Raw genomic sequence first — 17010 nt, 5'->3', positions numbered from 1 at the left:
CTGATGGCTGTCCGTCACCTTGGAGGAGGAGTCCTTTGGGCTGAGTGGGTAGAGGGACCTGAAGGTTTGGATGTTGGGTGGTTCCTGACACACCTATGCTCAGTGTGCTGTTTATATTTTCAGGGATTTCCCCATCTCTCTCCCAGTGTCAGCAGTCTCTCAGGAATGTATTATTGCCACCTAGCCCAGCCAGTCCAGCAGGTCTCAGGAGAAAGAAAGCAGAGGAGCTAGAAGGGAAGGGAAGGGTGGGACAGGGCAGGGCTGCCTCTAGGACTTGACCTCAATCCCAGCTCAACTGCTTTACTATTTTTTTCTCTTTCCTCTCTTCACCGAAATGGGAATAGATTTGTTAACACCTGCCCAATTCTTTGTAGGACATTGAGTTCAGGCTCTTAGCAAAAGGTTTGATGGGGGCAGAAATGGAAAAATAGGACCCCAGGGAACCTTCTTCGTTAGAAAACAGGAATCTTTAACCTTTTTATGTGCTATAGATTTCTTTGGCGGTCTGGTGAAACCAATGATCTCTTTTCAGAATAATGTTTTTAAATGCATACAATGAAATAATTACATTGCAAAGGAAATCAATTATATTGAAGTACAAGTATCAAAATATGAAAAAACTCAAGTTCAGGGACCCCTCGTATAAAGATTTTGATAGCAGGCATCTGTCACTGCCTTTCAGACTCAAATGGATTTAAGGTCAGAGGTGCAACAGGGACCCACCCAGTCTCTTGCACTCCAAGGAAAGACCAGCCCATACTCCACTGGAGGTCCTGGTATTTTGTAATAGTAAAGGGATCTTGGGGGTCCTTTATGAAACTTTTGGGATAGGTGGGTGGGAAGGAATCCGAAATGAAACCTGTTCCACTGGTAGCTAGAGAAACCTGTCTTTTGAGTCTTAAAAATTTTCAGCCAAACTCACTTTCCTGAGTGAGGCTGGATATCTCCAGCCTCACCTTAATCCCAGTCCTAAAACAGCAACCCGGTCCATTGTCACATGTAAATAGCAATTGTTTCTGCTCTGGCTAGAAACTCTGAGGGTCTTCCCCTCCCAGATTGATTTTTTTTGTGAAGGCCAACTAGACCATCTTTTGCCTCCTTCAATTACTGAATTGACATTGCCTTTAATTACTGAATTGGCTTTGCCTCAAACAAACTGAGACCTGGGGAAAAGTTTAACTTAAAAAGGCCAAGGTATCCCACTGCATCTGGGGCCATTTCCAGCTATCCTGACCTATGTCTTGCCACTGGACCCTGATGACCCTGGAGGAAAGAGTGAGACTGGTGACTTTGCACAGCCCTGCGTCACTCAAATCCAGTTCACTTACAAGTCAATACTTCACCCTCCTGATGCCATTGGTTCAAGAATGAAGCACAAACAACAACACATGTTAGCATCAGGTGGCAGTTTAAGAAGTGATCTTCCTATAGTCAAAGCATCCAAATAGAGCCCTAGGCAGATATGAAACAAGGAACAAATCACCTTGTAGGGTCCTGGAGGATGATTTGTATCCTAGTAAAATCTGCCTAAAAGGAACATTAAGGGCAACCTTAAACGGGAAAAAGACAACACACATAGTGGAGAAAAAGCTTTTGTATTTGAAATCAGTGGGCCTTGGTTCAAATCCTAGCTCTTCCACTTACTAGTTGAATGATCTTGGGTAAGTCACTTAACTTTTCTTGGCCTTAGTTTCTTTACTTATAACATAAGGGGTTTGGACTAGATGGCCTCTAAGATCCTTGTCAGTTCTAAGTCTAGGAACCTAAGAAATCAATAGGAAAAAATAATGGTCATGGGGGACAGGAGTGGAGGGGGTACACTGTCACTAAGCAGTCAGCCTCAGCACTCTTAATTAAAGGGCAATGGAGGAGGGGGAGAAGTTTAAAGGCCAAATACATAAGTCACTGGTCTTTTTAATTCACATCTTGTGGGGTAACCTCTTTTTCCTTCTACAAGTTACCTCCTTCGTCTCTGTCAGTCAATCAATCAATAAGCATTCATTAAATATCAGTTATGTGTCAGGCTCCATGCTAAAAGCTGGGGATACAAAAAAAAAACAAAGACAGTCCCTTGCCCTTGAAGAGCTTATGGTCTAATGAAACAAACAAATGTGTGCAAAAAAGCTAAATATAGGGTCAAATGGAAAGAAGACGCTAGATTAAAGGTGTCCTGTAGAAGATGGAATTTTAGCTTTGACCTGAAGGAAGCTCCAGCTTCCTGGTTCCGGCAGGGGCAGGATCTCAGGGCAATCATCCAGATTTCCTATCCCTTGTTATTTTCTTTGAGAGCAGCAACAGGCACAGAGTATAAGTAGAAAGTGGGGTCAGATAGGGGGACCAGGGCAGATAATGAGCAGGCACATCATGCCACTGTGTGATGACTTGTATCCCCTAAGGGAGGCACCGTGGTATAGTGCAGGAATTTTAACATTTTTTGTGTCATGGACCCCTTCTCAGAAGAATGTTTTTAAAATTTTTTTAAATACATAGTATTACAAAGGAAACTGATTATATTGAAATCATTATCAAAATATTTAAAAAAAAATTAACAACCCCCAAATCTATCCATGAATTCTTTGTGGGTTTGTGGACCTCAGGGTAAGAATGCCATATCCCACCACTGACACTACTCTTGTCACAGTGGGCAAACCTCTGGTGCCTCAGTTTCTTCCCCTATAAAATTAAGAGCTTGGATGGGATGGCTTCTAAAGGCTCCAGTTTCAAACCTACACTCCTATGATCCCTTCCATAGCACAGCTAGGCAAACATTTTTGGCACACAGGTATCTCTGAATTGATTTATTTTCCTCTATGGGTCAGATGGACTGGAATGAGTACAGACAGGGGGTAGAGGCCACAGGCCTGAGCTTATGAGAAAACCCTGTCTTCTCTACCAGCCTCCTGATCTCCCCTTGTTTTCTCTAAGGCTAAGCCCTGGGTAAAACTGTTCTCTCCTGAAAGGCTTAATTGAATTTAGAAACAAATAATTCCTTGTCAAAAATGCTCCTGGGAAATCTCTTTCCTCCAGAACATGCCTGAGCCAGCAGTGGGGCTAGGGTGAAGAGGAGGAGGGAGCAGGGCTGGAACGGACACTGCTAGGCTCTGCAGGATGAAACCTGCAAGGGTTTCTGAACCAGTCAATCAAGAATGGGAGAATTGGGTATGAGTAAGGGAGAATATCCTCTACCTGTCCCTGGCTACTCCTCACAGCCAAGTCTAGGGTCCTGCATGAGAAAGACAAGGCACATATAAGGAAAAACATGTTAACACAATGAGTGTATTGTGGCTTTGTCCTCAGACCCTTGGATCATGCCTTTTCTTTCCCCTGTCCTTCTGGAATCGGGAGTGGTTTTGAACCCATCCATCAACCAACCAACAAGCATTTATTAATGCCAACTGTGTGCCTAGCACCAATCCATACCCTATATTTTGCCTAGACCTGCTTGTGATCAAAAATGGTTCATTAAAAAATAATTTTTTTATAATTCTAAATTTAAACACAATGGAACTGTGGTTCTCTGATTTCTACAGCTTGATTGAAAAAAAAAAAAGGTTTTAAGTTCAACCTGTAGCTTTCAAAACTGTCCTGCTTGTCTGTGTTTCTTTTTGACTTTTCTTCTGTTGACAGGTTCATTTTTTTCCAGCTACCTGCTGGGTTATAGGTACACACTGGGATTGGAAAATAGATTGATACTTTATGTTACACTATATACACAGTCACATCTGGAGTGATCCTTGCAACCTTGTGAGGCAGTAAGGGCCTGGGGCACCTGTACTGTTCTGATGATTTTTATTAGTTATAAACTCGGGCTCAACCTCCTGAGTACTCTGTTCTGACCAATGACCTAGCCAGCCAGAGCTTTAAGTAGTCCAAGATGGTGGAGGCTTTTAGCCACTTGGCCCAAAGTCTGGAGCTTCTGGCTTCTCATCTACGTCTCTTACATCTTCTGCTGGCCCCACATCTAAGACATGACTTTTGTTGCTATCTTGCCTGGCCCTATCCTGCCCACTCCTCCAGCAACTTTCTTCCCAAGAGAGCCTTGGGAGAATCAGAGACTTTTTCTCCTCTTCACAGTGTCTCCCTCCATAAGGTCTTGTGTCCTGGGGAAATCTCTCTCTGCACTCTCCCCTAAAAGTCTCCTACTCCCCCCACCTCAGCTGGAATGAGTTGAAGAGGACAGAACCAGGCAAGGCTAAAGGGGACAGACTTTCCAAAGGAGTTGAGTCTGGAAGGTTAAAAGATCTTCTGCTTAACAAAAAGGTCATTCTAGGTGGGCACGTGAGGGGAAAACCTTATAAACAGAAGTGAGCCGGTGCTAACGACGGACAGAGCAAACTTGTTTACTTGGAGAGGGTTGGGTGTAGCTGTGGTTTGACCCAGTGGGAAGACCTGACGGAGGGAGGGCAAGACAGGACCTGGGGCATTGAAAATCAGCCTGGGGAGACTGATAGGAAGACAGGCTGAGGTTGATGTCTGTTTCTGAGCAGAGAGATGATAAGGATGACATATTCAGAAGATACAGCAATGCTGTAGCATAGGATGGCATGGGAGGTGAATGAGGAGGAAGGGTGGGAATGGAAGGAAGACCTCGAAAAGGACCTGGGATGCAGATAAATGATGAAGGCCAGGCCAGCAGCAACACAGGGAGAGGCTGGGCTTGCAGCAAGGAGAAGGAGCTGCCAAAGCTCCCCAGAACATTAAAAGTAGGCAGACAAAATTCTGTTTAGAAATGGGACTGATTGAACAGTGGCTGAGTAGTTCTCATGGTCATGGAGGCTCATGAGATTCCAAGGTCATAGATTTAGAGGTAAAAGAGACCCAGTGTGGTCCCCAGAGTAAACCCCAGCTCTGCCACTTATTGCCTTTCTGGGCCTCAGTTTCCTGATGTGTAAAATGAAATGTGTGGACCAGATAATCTGCAAGTTCCCTCCCTGTTCTAAATCTATGACCTGTAATGGATTTTAAGGACCTTGGACAAGTCCCTTAGCTTCCCTGGGCCTTAGTTTCTTTGTTTTCAAAATCAGGTGGTTGGATTAATTGAGTTCCTTTCTAGCCCTATAGCTACACCATCTCATGATCTCACTTAGAATCCTTATTGACTGCTGACTTACCTGTGTCACCTTGCATAAATTATTTCACATCTCTGGGCCTCAATTTCCTCATCTATGAAATATTAGGTTGGACAAGGTGAACTTAAAGGTTTTTCCCAGTCCCGGATCTTCTATCTACTATGACCTATTTTACAGAGGAAGAAACTGAGACCCAGATGAAGGTGAAAATTATTTCCCCAAGCTCATAAAGGTAGAAAGTAGCACCAGTAGAACCCAGGTCTTCTCAAATGTGCCATTCTTTCCACACTGACTGTCATGGAGAGGAGAAGATGGGAGGATTTTCTCTCCCAGTATGGGAGCTATAAAAAATATGCCATCTTCTGGGGTGGCTAGGTGGTGCAGTGAAAACAGCACCGGCCCTGGAGTCAAGGAGGACCTGAGTTCAAATCCGACCTCAAAAACTTGACACAAAAACTAGCCATGTGACCTTGGGCAAGTCACTTAACCCCAATTGCCCTGCCTTCCCCCCCTTAAAAAAAAGAATATGCCATCTTGTTTTGTGTACTTATTTGTGTATTAGCAGGACTAATGGATCACTTTTACATTGTTTCTGGTTTCCCTACTCTCAGCAGTCTCTTGTAAATTTCCATTTTCACAGGGCTTGGCATACAATAAGCACTTCAAGACCTTTTCATTCATCTTTTTCATTTCATATATTCATTGAATATTGGTAGTGTGAAAATGCAGAATGGTTAAGTATCTTTACAAGAGCATTCACAACAAAGCATCTTGAGAAGTTAGGATTTTAGGAAATTTTCCAAAACTGCTGGGTCATGAGTTGGAAAGTAAACTTCTCTGAATGAGTCGAAGGGACTAACCAAAGAAGTTTGTATTACTTAGGCTGAATTTGAGCAAAATCGTGTCAATAAAGTATGGATAGGATTGGTTTGATTTTCATTATGTATGTGTTTGGACTGTATATGAGTTTTGCTGGTTCCTTCCTCCACTTGGCTCAGACACTGCCTGAGGCCCAATCCCAGAGGTCCTTGTGATAACCAGTGCTGGCCTTTAGGTCCCTCCCTCCTCTCCACCTACCTCCCTTCTAGAGCTAGAAGGAACCTTAGAAAGCATTTAGTCCTCCCTCCCTCCCTTGCAGAGTTTGGGGGAGGGGGATGACAGATTGTGGATGTGAAATATTCTCAGACTCAATTGATGTGTGGTTTGTTTTGCTGGACTGATTTTTAAATCTCTTTTTAAAAATTCTTTGTTATACAGGTTAGCTCTCTAGGTGGGAAAGAGCGTATAAAAACCAAAAAAAAAAAAATAAAAATAATTCTTTAAAATTCCAGCCAATTAAAAAAAATCTAGTTCAGCTCTTTGATTTTACAGATGAGTTAAGTGATGCCCAGGTCATGTGGCTTATAATGGTAGAACCAAGACTAGAACCCAGGACTCCTGACTCTCAGCTCAGCATTGTTTCAACCAAACCTTAGAGATGATGTAGGAAGCAAGTTGCTTTGGTAGAAAGAGCATGGGTCACTAAGAGGGAGGAGAATGAGCACTGACCAGAGGCACAGGAGTGGGGTTTGAATTCCAAGCATACTACTCTTACCTGTGTGGCCTGGGTCAAGTCATTCAACTTGTCTGGGCCTCACTATGTATCAAAATTTGGAAAATAATGGGTTTTGGATAACTTATCTCTAAGGCCACTGCCTACTCTAGGCAGCTAGGTGGGGCAGCGGGTAGAGTGCTGGGCCTGGAGTCAGGAAGACCTGAGTTCAAATGTAGCTGTTACTACTCATTTGGACACCAGGCAAGTCACTTAACTAACCTTGCCTCAGTTTTCTCTCCTGTAAAATGGGGACAATAATAGCCCCTACCTCCCAAGGTAGTTTGTGAGGATCAAATGAAATAATATTTGTGAAGCACTTATTAATGGTGCCTGGCACAGTGTAAGTCCTATTGTAATTCTTATTTTATAAGTGGGAAAGCTGAGGTAAACAAAAAAACCTGAGTGATTTGCCCAGGGTCACACAGCTAGTCAGTATCTCAAAAAGAATTTGAACTTGGATCTTGCTGACTGCAGGCTCGGTGTTCCATCCACTGCCACATTTAGCTACCACATGAAGTCTCCAGGCTGAGAACCATCCATCCCCTTGCTTAATTTTCATTCCCTAGAAAGAGGATTGACTCTGGAGTCAGTGAAGCTGGCTTCCAATCCTGCCTCTGGCTGCTTATGGGCACCTGTGTAAGAAGGTGGGATAGAGTGTTGGTTCTAGAGTCAGGAACAACTGAGTTTAAATCCTGCCTCTGTGGTTTACCTCTGAGGTTTCTTCCAGTTCCAGATCTGTGACTCCGTGATTCCTGCCCTCCCCCATTGCTCTGGATGCCCCTCTTCTCACACCTCTCCACTTCCAGCATGCCCCGTATCTCAGTGATGCAACTTTCTTGCATCTTCCTGGAATTGGTCATGCCAAAAGGAAGATCTCTTCTAAGGGAGAAGCCTTGTCTGGATCCTTTTGGAGGAAGGGGTGGGGGAGATGCCTGCAAGGGGCACTGTTGACAAGCTGTTCACTCTAGGATCCGGGATCATTCTTTGTTACAGACACTTGGGGTATAAATGAGCTTTCCAGATCCTTCATGGAGAGAGATGGGGAGAGAGGAGTACCTTATCCTATTTCTGCTTTTAACTATACCTTCAGTTCTGAGGTGTCAGGTCCTGGCTATCTCCAGTCTAATGGGGTTTCTCATTCTGTGTCCTGGCAAGTGTATCATTTGTCCACCTAGATCATAATTCACTTGGGTTCTAGAACCTCTACCCAAGGTCACATGTGTCACTAGTTTGGCCCAAGAAATCTAGGATCATTTCTCTATCCATAAGAATTGCCAACTCTCTCTGTCTCGGTCTACCTGTCTCCATATATCTATGTTTCCCTATGTGTCTGTCTGTCTCTCCACAGGGTCTCCAAGCTCTCAGTTGTTAGTATTTCCTAGAGCTCATCAGTCTCACCCCCCTCCATGCCTCACACAGAGATTGGAGTCTTTACTGGCCATCAGACAGTTCTCAGGGAAACTTCAGTCCTGAATCTCTGCAACCCCACATGGATCTTAGGGAATTCTTGTTCTGTTGGCATAGCAGGGCAGGGAGATATGGGTGAACTTGAATTGGATGCCAGAGGTACCAGTGAGGACTAGGATTTGTTATGATCTCTTTTGGAGGTGGGTGGGAAGACATAGGGTGGGGCCCAACTGATAAAGGAAAATTAGGGACTTTTTGTAGGGGCTGGGAGTGGAAAAAGTGGACAGAATCTGAAGCAGAAAAGCTGAGGCCTGGTAGAGATGCTTTGACATGTGTCTGGGATGCCTTAAGTGCCCAACCTTCCTTTTCTGAGAGGTCTCTAGGATTTCCCTTTGCAGACTCCCCTCCAAGGTCTCTCACAACTTTTAGCCAAAGAGTATTTTCACTCATATCCTTTTTTTTTCTTCTTTTTTTCCTGAATGGGGTGAGGCAGCCAGATGCTAAGGGCTCCCTGGAAGGGTTATATCTCCAGGACAAGACCTTCAGTCTTCTCCCACTAGGCTTCCTTCCCAAGAAAAAGTCAAAAACTCATACAATCTCTAAAATAATCCCTTCACCCCTCAATCCCTCTGCCTCCCTCCCCACACTGAGAACACTGGTCTTGCAATTGAAATACGTGGTTTTGAGGTAGTTGAGTGTCTGTGGACAAATCACTTAACTTTCTGAGTGTTAGTTTTCTCATTTGGAAAATGAGGACTAATATTTTTACTGACTACTTCAGTGGGATTGTTGTGAGAAAAGTGTTTTATAAACTCTAAAGTATTAAATGCAGAAAGAACCATTATTACTTATATTACTTGCTTTCAAAAATTGTTGTAAGGAGCAAATTAGCTAGGGAATGTGAAGCATGTTGTAATCATAAAATGTCACATCCACGGGAGCTGGGGTTATTGTCCATGACGGAGGCTAACAGGAGCGGGAGGTGGCCAACCTTGAAACTGTCCCTGCTTTTCGTAGAGTCTTCAGGATGCCCTTCACTGCTTGTGGCCAGACTGGCCTCTGGAGGGCAAGAAACCCTCCAGAGCCAGGAAGGAAGGCCCCATGAGCTTTGCTAACTGAGACACTTAGGACTGGTGCAGGGAGCAACCAAGGGCTACAGTGCTCTTTTGCTTTTGAAAGAGAGACACACACAGAGACAACAAGAGAAAAACAGAGAAAGGAGAAAAAACAGGAAAAGACAGATAGGGAGAGACAGAAAGATGGAGAAAGAGTAGAGGAGAGAAAAAAGGAGAAATAGAGAGGCAGGGAGAGAGAAGAAGACAGAAAAGAGAGAGATAGAGAAGAGAGAGACAGAGAGTGGAGAGAAACAGAGACAGGGAGAGACAGAGAGAGATAAGGAGAGACAGAGACAGAGAGAAACAGACAGACTCACACACACAGACCCTGGAAAAACCATAGATAACCTTTAGCCTGCCCTGGTCCTGCCTCTGACCTCTTTTCTGCCCCTCCATCCACCCCCACTTTGGAAGCAGCAGAGCCCGCCCAGATAAAGGCTAGGGATCTCCTACCATTGCCCTACCTCCCCGTGTTCCCCACTGAAAGCTGGAGCTGGGGATGAGCCAAGCCCGCCCCCTGCCCACTCCAGCTGTCAATCTGGTTCTGGCAGGAACAAAGAGGAGCTTGATGACAGCTACAGCACTTTCCCCCCATCACCCCTCTCTTTTTGCCCTCCCTTTCCTTCCTTCTTCTGGCACTTTTCTCTCAGAATAAACTTAGTACTGCTTTTCTCTATAATTTTTTTTTTATTTCAAAATCTTCTATCATCTTTCCTCCATCCCTGCCAAGCTGATAAGAAGAAAGACCACTGGGTTTGGAGTTAGAAACCCTGAGCCAAGTTCTGGACCTGCTACTTATTCCTTGAGTGACCTTGGGGAGACCATTTGATTCCTCCAGGTTTTTATGGGAGCATAGCTCTAGACTCAGGCCTGCAGGACATAAAGCTGGAGGAGCTTTCTGAGGCCATCTAGTCCTACCCTCTCTTGACAGGTGAGGAAACTGAGACTAGGGATGTGAACTGATTCCCCTACATCACAGAAGCAGTAAGTGTTAGAAGCAGGATTAGAACCTAAATCTACTGATTTCTTATTTCTCATTTGTGAATTGACAGGATTGGACTAGATCCGGGGTGGGGAACCTGCAGTCATGAGGCCACATGTGGCTCTCTAGGTCCTCAAGCATGGCCCTTTGACAGAATTCTGTAAAGTTTGGATTTCATCAAAGAGTGAGTCACACTTGAGGACATAGAGGGCCACATGTGGCCTTGAGGCCAGAAACTTCCCCTCCCTGGACTAGATGATCCCTCTCATGTTTGAATTCTATGAACCAGACAATTTGAACTTGATTTTTCTCCTGTAGAGATTTCTAATGAAAGAGGCAGCTAGGTGGTACAGTAGATAAAGCCTTGGACCTAGAGTCAGGAAGACCTGAGTTCAAATCAGGCCTCAGATATTTACTAGTTGTGTGACTGTGGTCATCACCAATTGCCTCAGTTTCCTCAACTGTAAAACAAGAATAACAATAGCACCTACTTATCTCCCAGGGTTATCGTGTGAATTAAATAAGACAAAATTTGTAAAGCACTCAGTAAAGTACCAGGCACATGGTTGTTGCTTAACAAATTCTTGTTTCCTTCATTCCTAATCCAAAATGCTTTAGTTTGAGAGTGTATAATGGGGAGCAGTCTTGGGGGAGGTTGGTGGGAGTGGATAGAATAATGATGGAGGATTGAGAGGAAAAAGATTTGACAAAGATGACCTTTGAATATTTCCTTCTGGCTCAACATCATAGGATCCTGGAATTAGGACTGGAGGGAACCTTAAATGACACCTAGTCCAAAGCCCTCAGTTTGACATTCAAACAGAGACTCAGAGAAATGAATGACTTGTCCACAGTTACACAGTGACAGTCAGGGGTAGGATTTGGACCCTAGTTTTCTGACTCCAAATTCAGTACTCTGATTCTCTGCCAGTACCAACTGAACTCAGGCTTGACCAGCTCATGTTTCGGCTGTGAACATGGGGCCATTTACCATGAATAGGCCATTGGGTTTCAGGAATGTGTCTCTTGACCTAGATTCCTGTCTCCTATATCTACTTCTCTCTTGCCCAACCTCCCGACCCTCAGGGAATGTTGGTGAGAGATGGAGCCACCCATAGGATTGAGCTCGAACTTCTTTCTGGTTCAGGTATCCAAGTCCATAATTAAGTGTTCGGGGCAAGTAGAGTGCTCTAAACTTTGGTGCTAAAAATATTGCATTTAGCATGCAAATTATCCCTGGTGCCATGTTCCCTGACAGCTCCCCTGTATTTTCCTTGAAGTGGGAGCCCGTGGGCGCCTCCACCTTGTTTGTCATCAGCCCTGTTATTCTCAAGGTGGTGATAATATTCTTCTTCATGAGGTCGATTTATTGTTCATTTTTAAAACCAACTTTCTGACTGCAGCAGCAACAGTAAGTCTTGCTCCAGAAAAGGTCTGAGGTTATATCAACTCGGTCCCTGGTCAAGGGAGTAAATTGGGTTAGACAAAGGAGAGCAAGAAGGGGGAGATCAAAAATGAATAGCAGTTAAAATTGAATTGACTGCCTAGCACGAGTCACCTAGCCCACCTTCCAGCTTCTGTCTTGGCCCTAGAGAGGGATTTCTGATGTGTGAGAGGAGATACGGATCAAGACAGGGAGAAGTAGAGAAAAGTGACAGAGACAGAGGAAGAGCAGCCTATTCCAGAGTCACTGCCTATGTGGGGAATTGCCATTTGGGGGCCAGGGGAGGCAAACTTAACCAGTAGACTCATGCTGAGGGTGAATAAAGACAATGGACCTGAAGTCTCGGTAGGAAGAAGCATGGACATCAGGTTGAGGTCTCTAAAGGTGAAAGAGAACACTGATGGATTCTCCATTTCTGCTGTCTGTAGGACTAACCACACTCCACCAAGGGCCATGGAATCTGAGACAGAAAGGACTTCAGAGGCCTTCAAGTCCAAATCATAACTGAATAAAAATCCCTTCTACCACACACCCAACATGTTGTCACCCAGTCTTTGTTTAAAGACCTCCAATGAGGGAGAACACACTGCTTCTGCAAACATATCATTCCTCTTTTGAATAGTCCTACTCATTAGGAAGCTTTTCCTTATGTTAAGGCAATATTCTTCTTGGTGCCTAGCAGCACTAATTGAATTACTCTTTGAATTATATGATTTCTCTTTAAATACTTGAAGACAACTATCATGCACCCCTGAGCCTTCTCTCCTTCCACTGATCCCCATGTGGAATGGACTTGAATGAAAAAAATGGAGACCATGCTGGTTGTCCTCTGGCTACCATTCTCCAGCTTATTGGTCCTTCCTAAAACGGGGTGCCCAGAATTGAACACAGTGCTGCAGATAGAGGCTCGTCCAGGACAGAGTACAGGAGAAGTGTCAGCTCTCCGGTCTGGGACTTGGAAGTTAAAACATGGATTACCTTTCTTCTCTGAAGTTAAAACATGGATTACCCTTCTTCTCTGACAGGTCACTGTTGACTCATACGAAGTGTGAGGCTCTCTGCACCCTCTCACTCACAAGGTCACTTTTCAGGTCCTTTCTAACTGGGAAATCCTGGGGCTCTGCGATTCTGTGTATAACATGTTGTTTCACTTGAGCTCTTTTAAGGAAGGTAGTTTCACTTTTATCTTTGTATCTCCATTTGCCTAGCACAGTTCTAGGCACATAATAGACCCATAGTGAATATTTATTGATGAGTAATTTTGAACTAGCCATATTTCTTCTCTATTGTACTCACAAGGTTGATTTTTTGAAATCTAAGTATTGTTCAGTTGTGCCTGACTCTTTGTTATCCCGTTTGGGGTTTTCTTGGCAAAAATACTGGAGTAGTTTGCTATTTCTTTCTCTAGCTCATTTTACCTATGAGGAAACTGAAGCAAGCAAGGTTAAGTGACTTCCCCAGAGTCACATAGCTAGTAAGTGTCTTAGACCATATTTGAGACCAGGAAGATGAGTCTTTCTCACTTCAGGCTGGGCACTCTATCCACCGTGCCACCTAGCAGCCCAAAATCCAAGTGTAAGACTTAACCATTATCCCTATTAAATTTTATGATATTTAGTTTGACCCAGTGTTCTAGCTTATCGAGGTCTCTTTAGATACTGGCTCCATTATATAACACATTAACTGTCTCTCCCTGCTGATATAAGGGTGATGCAAAGAGTGTAATATTTTTAAGGGGCGGGGGGGAGTTCACATTTAAAAAAAATTCTTTTCTCTCCTTCCTCAACACATGATCCGGTTGCCCCATTTAGAGACTGATGCAGGCAATGCCCCAGTGTCCTTGACTCCGAGAACTCACCACTCACTACCCCCTTTTATTTACATAGCCTGGCACAATTTTGCTCCTTCCTTAACACATAGACAGTCCTCTTCAGATGCCAGCAACTCCAGGTATAAAGAACTGGTGCCCTAGACCTCCCTTGAACAGAAAAGATATGACTCTGTCCTAAGGGGATTGTACTGTTCTTACAATGTAAAGAAGGGATGGATGTCTGACTACTTCCTTCTCGGTTTATTCAAACACAGTCCAGTCCACCTGTTTCCATTAGATTTTATTAGATTTTCATATGTACAGTGATGGTACAGAAAGACTGGGGCCTGGGGACAGCCAGTGGCCTTGTAGACTCAGGAGCCAAGTAACCTCCGCAGCAACCGCAGTTTCTCCTGGCCCCCACAGGGCCACATCAGGCTAGGTCAGGCCAGGGTCAACAGCCTGTTTAGCTGATGGCAGGTCTAAGGCAGAGGCAGGGAATGGGGAAGGGAAAGGGACAAGCAGGGGAACGGAAGAGGGAGAGAGGAGGAAAAGAAGAAGAGAAAAAGAGGCGTGGCACATGGCTACCAACATTATCACCGCAAGTAACACTATGATGCCCTTGCCACAGGTTGCCATCCCCTAGCCTAGATGCCCTCTCTTCAGCCACAGGCCAATATTCAGGTCCTAAGGTTTTGAGGCAGAATCTGTAATCACTTATTGAGATGCTAGACCATGGGGTCTCTCAGAAAGTAACCAAAGTCTCATAGCCCATCTCTCTTTCCCCCTTTTGCTTAAGCTGTCTGTGGGCTGCCCAACTCAATGCACAAAGCCAGCATTGGCTCTGGTCAGTCCTTCATATAGCAGCCACTAGATAGGAAGCTAGAGGGTGCATAGGGAGGAGCCCCTAGATCACTATTCACTGCCATGCAAAGCAGCATCTTGGAGAAAGATTTACTTTTTTTTATTATTTTTTTCGGGGGTTTTTTTTTTGGCTTGGGCTTCTCTGGGATTCATCCTGTGGTCTAGTATTTACATAGGTCTCATGGTGCTGTAGATGGGTGCCCGACTGAACCTTGGCTGTTGCTCCCACTGTCCCTGACCTTGACCAAACCCCTCCCACTCACTTCTCAAACCCCACCCAGGGCCAGGCAGGTGGAGAGTGAGCAGGGTCGAGACCTCAGTTAGGTCTCCCAGCTGTTGCATCCATGCTCAAAGCCAGAGAGAAGACGGGGGGCAGAAAATAGTGACAGCAGCTGGTGGCTTTGTCTTTGGTGCAAAGGGGAGGCATCCAGGAAGCAGAGGGGGATGTCCCTGTGAGCAGACTCTGCTCTCCATAGTAGCTGTCCCTCAGAGTCCCCAAGGGTTCTAGCCCTAGGAACAGGGCCAATATAAGCATCTTGCTGCTTCAGAGGCTTAGACACTGCAGTTGTGGGCAATTCGACTCTGTAACAAACTCCCTTGGATCTGCCCCTAGGGCCCCCATTCTGCCTACCAGAGAGGTGGTGGGAGAGCTGTCCAGGACCCATTGGACTCAGAAAGGAGGGCCAGTTCTCCCTCCCCATAGGCTCTTTGCTTGGCGACCAACACAGGTGGGCAAGTGGTTGGGTGGGCAGGCGGGTGGGCAGGCAGCTGGTGGGGTCAGCAATGGAGAATCTTCATGAAGGCTTTGCGGAACTCGATGTTGAAGGTAGTATAAATGATGGGGTTTACAGCACTGTTGACGTAGCCCAGCCATGTAAATGCACTGTACATGGCCGGTGGGATGTTGCAGTCACAGTGCATATTCAAGATGTGGGTAATGAAGAACGGTAGCCAACAGATGATAAACACTCCTAGAAGAGAAGGGAGCCAGTGAGGTGGGCATGGCTAAGGCTGCCCAGTATCCTGTCTCAATCACCCAAGAGCCCAGCTTCTGGAGTGGGTCAGATAGATTCTGGGACCGCTTAATTATTTTGTGGATATTATTCCTGTTCCTGAACGCAGGACAACTAAGAAATCATATGAAAAACTCATATTATTACAGCACCTTAAGATCATAAAAATTTCGTCACAACTCTGAGGGAGGTAGTACAAATACTATTACACTCATTTTATAGATGAGGAAACTTAGTTAAGTGACACAGCAAACAAATGTGGAAACCTGGAATAACACTTGGGACATTTAGCTCTAAAATTCAGTTTTCTTTCCACTATGCAGGGATTTTTAGCCTTTCTTGTGTCATGGTTCCCTTGGACAGTCTGGTAAAACCTACCAGCCCTTCCTCAGAATGTTTTTAAATGCACAAAATAAAATATAAAGGGGTACAAGGAAAGCCAATTGTATAGAAACATAATCAAAGTATTAAAAAAAAAATCCCTAAATTTACACATCCCTTGAAATATCCATGCTTCCTTTGAGGGTCTTTGGACCCCATGCCAAGAATGCTTCTTCTCCAGAGTGTTCGTGGTAGAGGAGACTTAGATTATGGTCCAGGCTCTGCTACTAACTAGATGTATCTCTTTGGGAAAGTCACCAAACTTTGTAGGCTTTAGCTTCCTCACCTATAAGAGAAGCAACTTGAGGGAAGAACACAGATTGAAGAGCTAGAAGGGTCCTCAGATTCTATCTAATCCAAACCCCTCGTCTTAGTTTTTAAAATGTATTCTTGCATTTACAAAAAAAGTTTTATTGGAGCTTTCCCACATCTATTACTGCCAGCCAACCTATTTCTCGCTCTTGTGACAAATGTATGCTTAAGTGAAATAAATCAGCACATTGGCTGTGTCTGAACTCCCTCATTTTACAGAGAAGGAAAATGAAGTCTGGGGAAGTTCAGTGATTTGCCCATGGTCACAAAGTGGTAAAATCTCAGAAGATCTGAACCATCCCAGTGCTCTTTGGTGAAAAGAGGGATGACTGGGGCGGCTAAGTGGCGCAGTGAGTAAAGTGCCAGCCCCAGAGTCAGGAGGACCTGAGTTCGGTTCTGGCCTCAGATACTTAACACCCACACAAAAATACTAGCCGTGTAACCTTGGGCAAGTTACTTAACCCCAATTGTCCTCCAAAAGGCAAAAAAAAAGAAAAAGAAAAAAAGAAAAGAGGGGTGACCTTGGAAACAGAAAAAACTGAGTTGAGAAAGTCCTAAATCTGACACATTAATAACTGTCATTTAATTTATTATTACCCCAAACAACCCTTTAAGATTAGAAGTTAAAGATGAGCTGCAGCTCTGCTTTGATGGAGAAATACTTCACACTGGGAGTTCCCCACGCTCATGGATTCACATGTCCCAGATCCCACCTCCATCTTTCCCCTCCTAACCCCTCAATTGATGGGAACAATTGGTGAAGACCAAAATAAATCCTATCTTTGGTTATGTAAAATCACTCTGAAAAGTGCTCTAGCAATTTAAGATGTCATTATCTCTTAATGACAAAGAGAATGTGAGCTCCTTGAGGACAGGGACTCTTAGGATTTTTTTCTTTGCTTGTATTGTTGTTCTCCATGTCAGAGAGCCATACAATCCAGGCTTCCACCACACCACCACCACCACCACCACCACACACACACACACACACACACACACACACACACACACACACACAC

At 44.5% G+C, this 17010-nt stretch overlaps 1 protein-coding gene across 1 annotated transcript in view; it reads right to left on the bottom strand.

Annotated features, from left to right (window-relative positions):
* Positions 1 to 13707: 13707 nt before the first annotated feature.
* Positions 13708 to 17010, bottom strand: part of DRD2 (dopamine receptor D2) — a 101018-nt gene continuing 97715 nt past the window's right edge. The window contains exon 8 of the mRNA XM_069079722.1: positions 13708 to 15256. Coding sequence (XP_068935823.1) covers positions 15063 to 15256 — 194 coding nt within the window. The 3' untranslated portion in view covers positions 13708 to 15062. The remainder of the gene's footprint in view (positions 15257 to 17010) is intronic.

Source organism: Petaurus breviceps, unplaced genomic scaffold, assembly GCF_028583685.1.
Source record: "Petaurus breviceps papuanus isolate PSGF00001 unplaced genomic scaffold, PetGlider_PUasm1.0 91133, whole genome shotgun sequence".
Taxonomy (NCBI): domain Eukaryota; kingdom Metazoa; phylum Chordata; class Mammalia; order Diprotodontia; family Petauridae; genus Petaurus; species Petaurus breviceps.
Note: the sequence above shows the minus strand (reverse complement) of the source record. Positions and strands in the feature narration are given on the sequence as shown.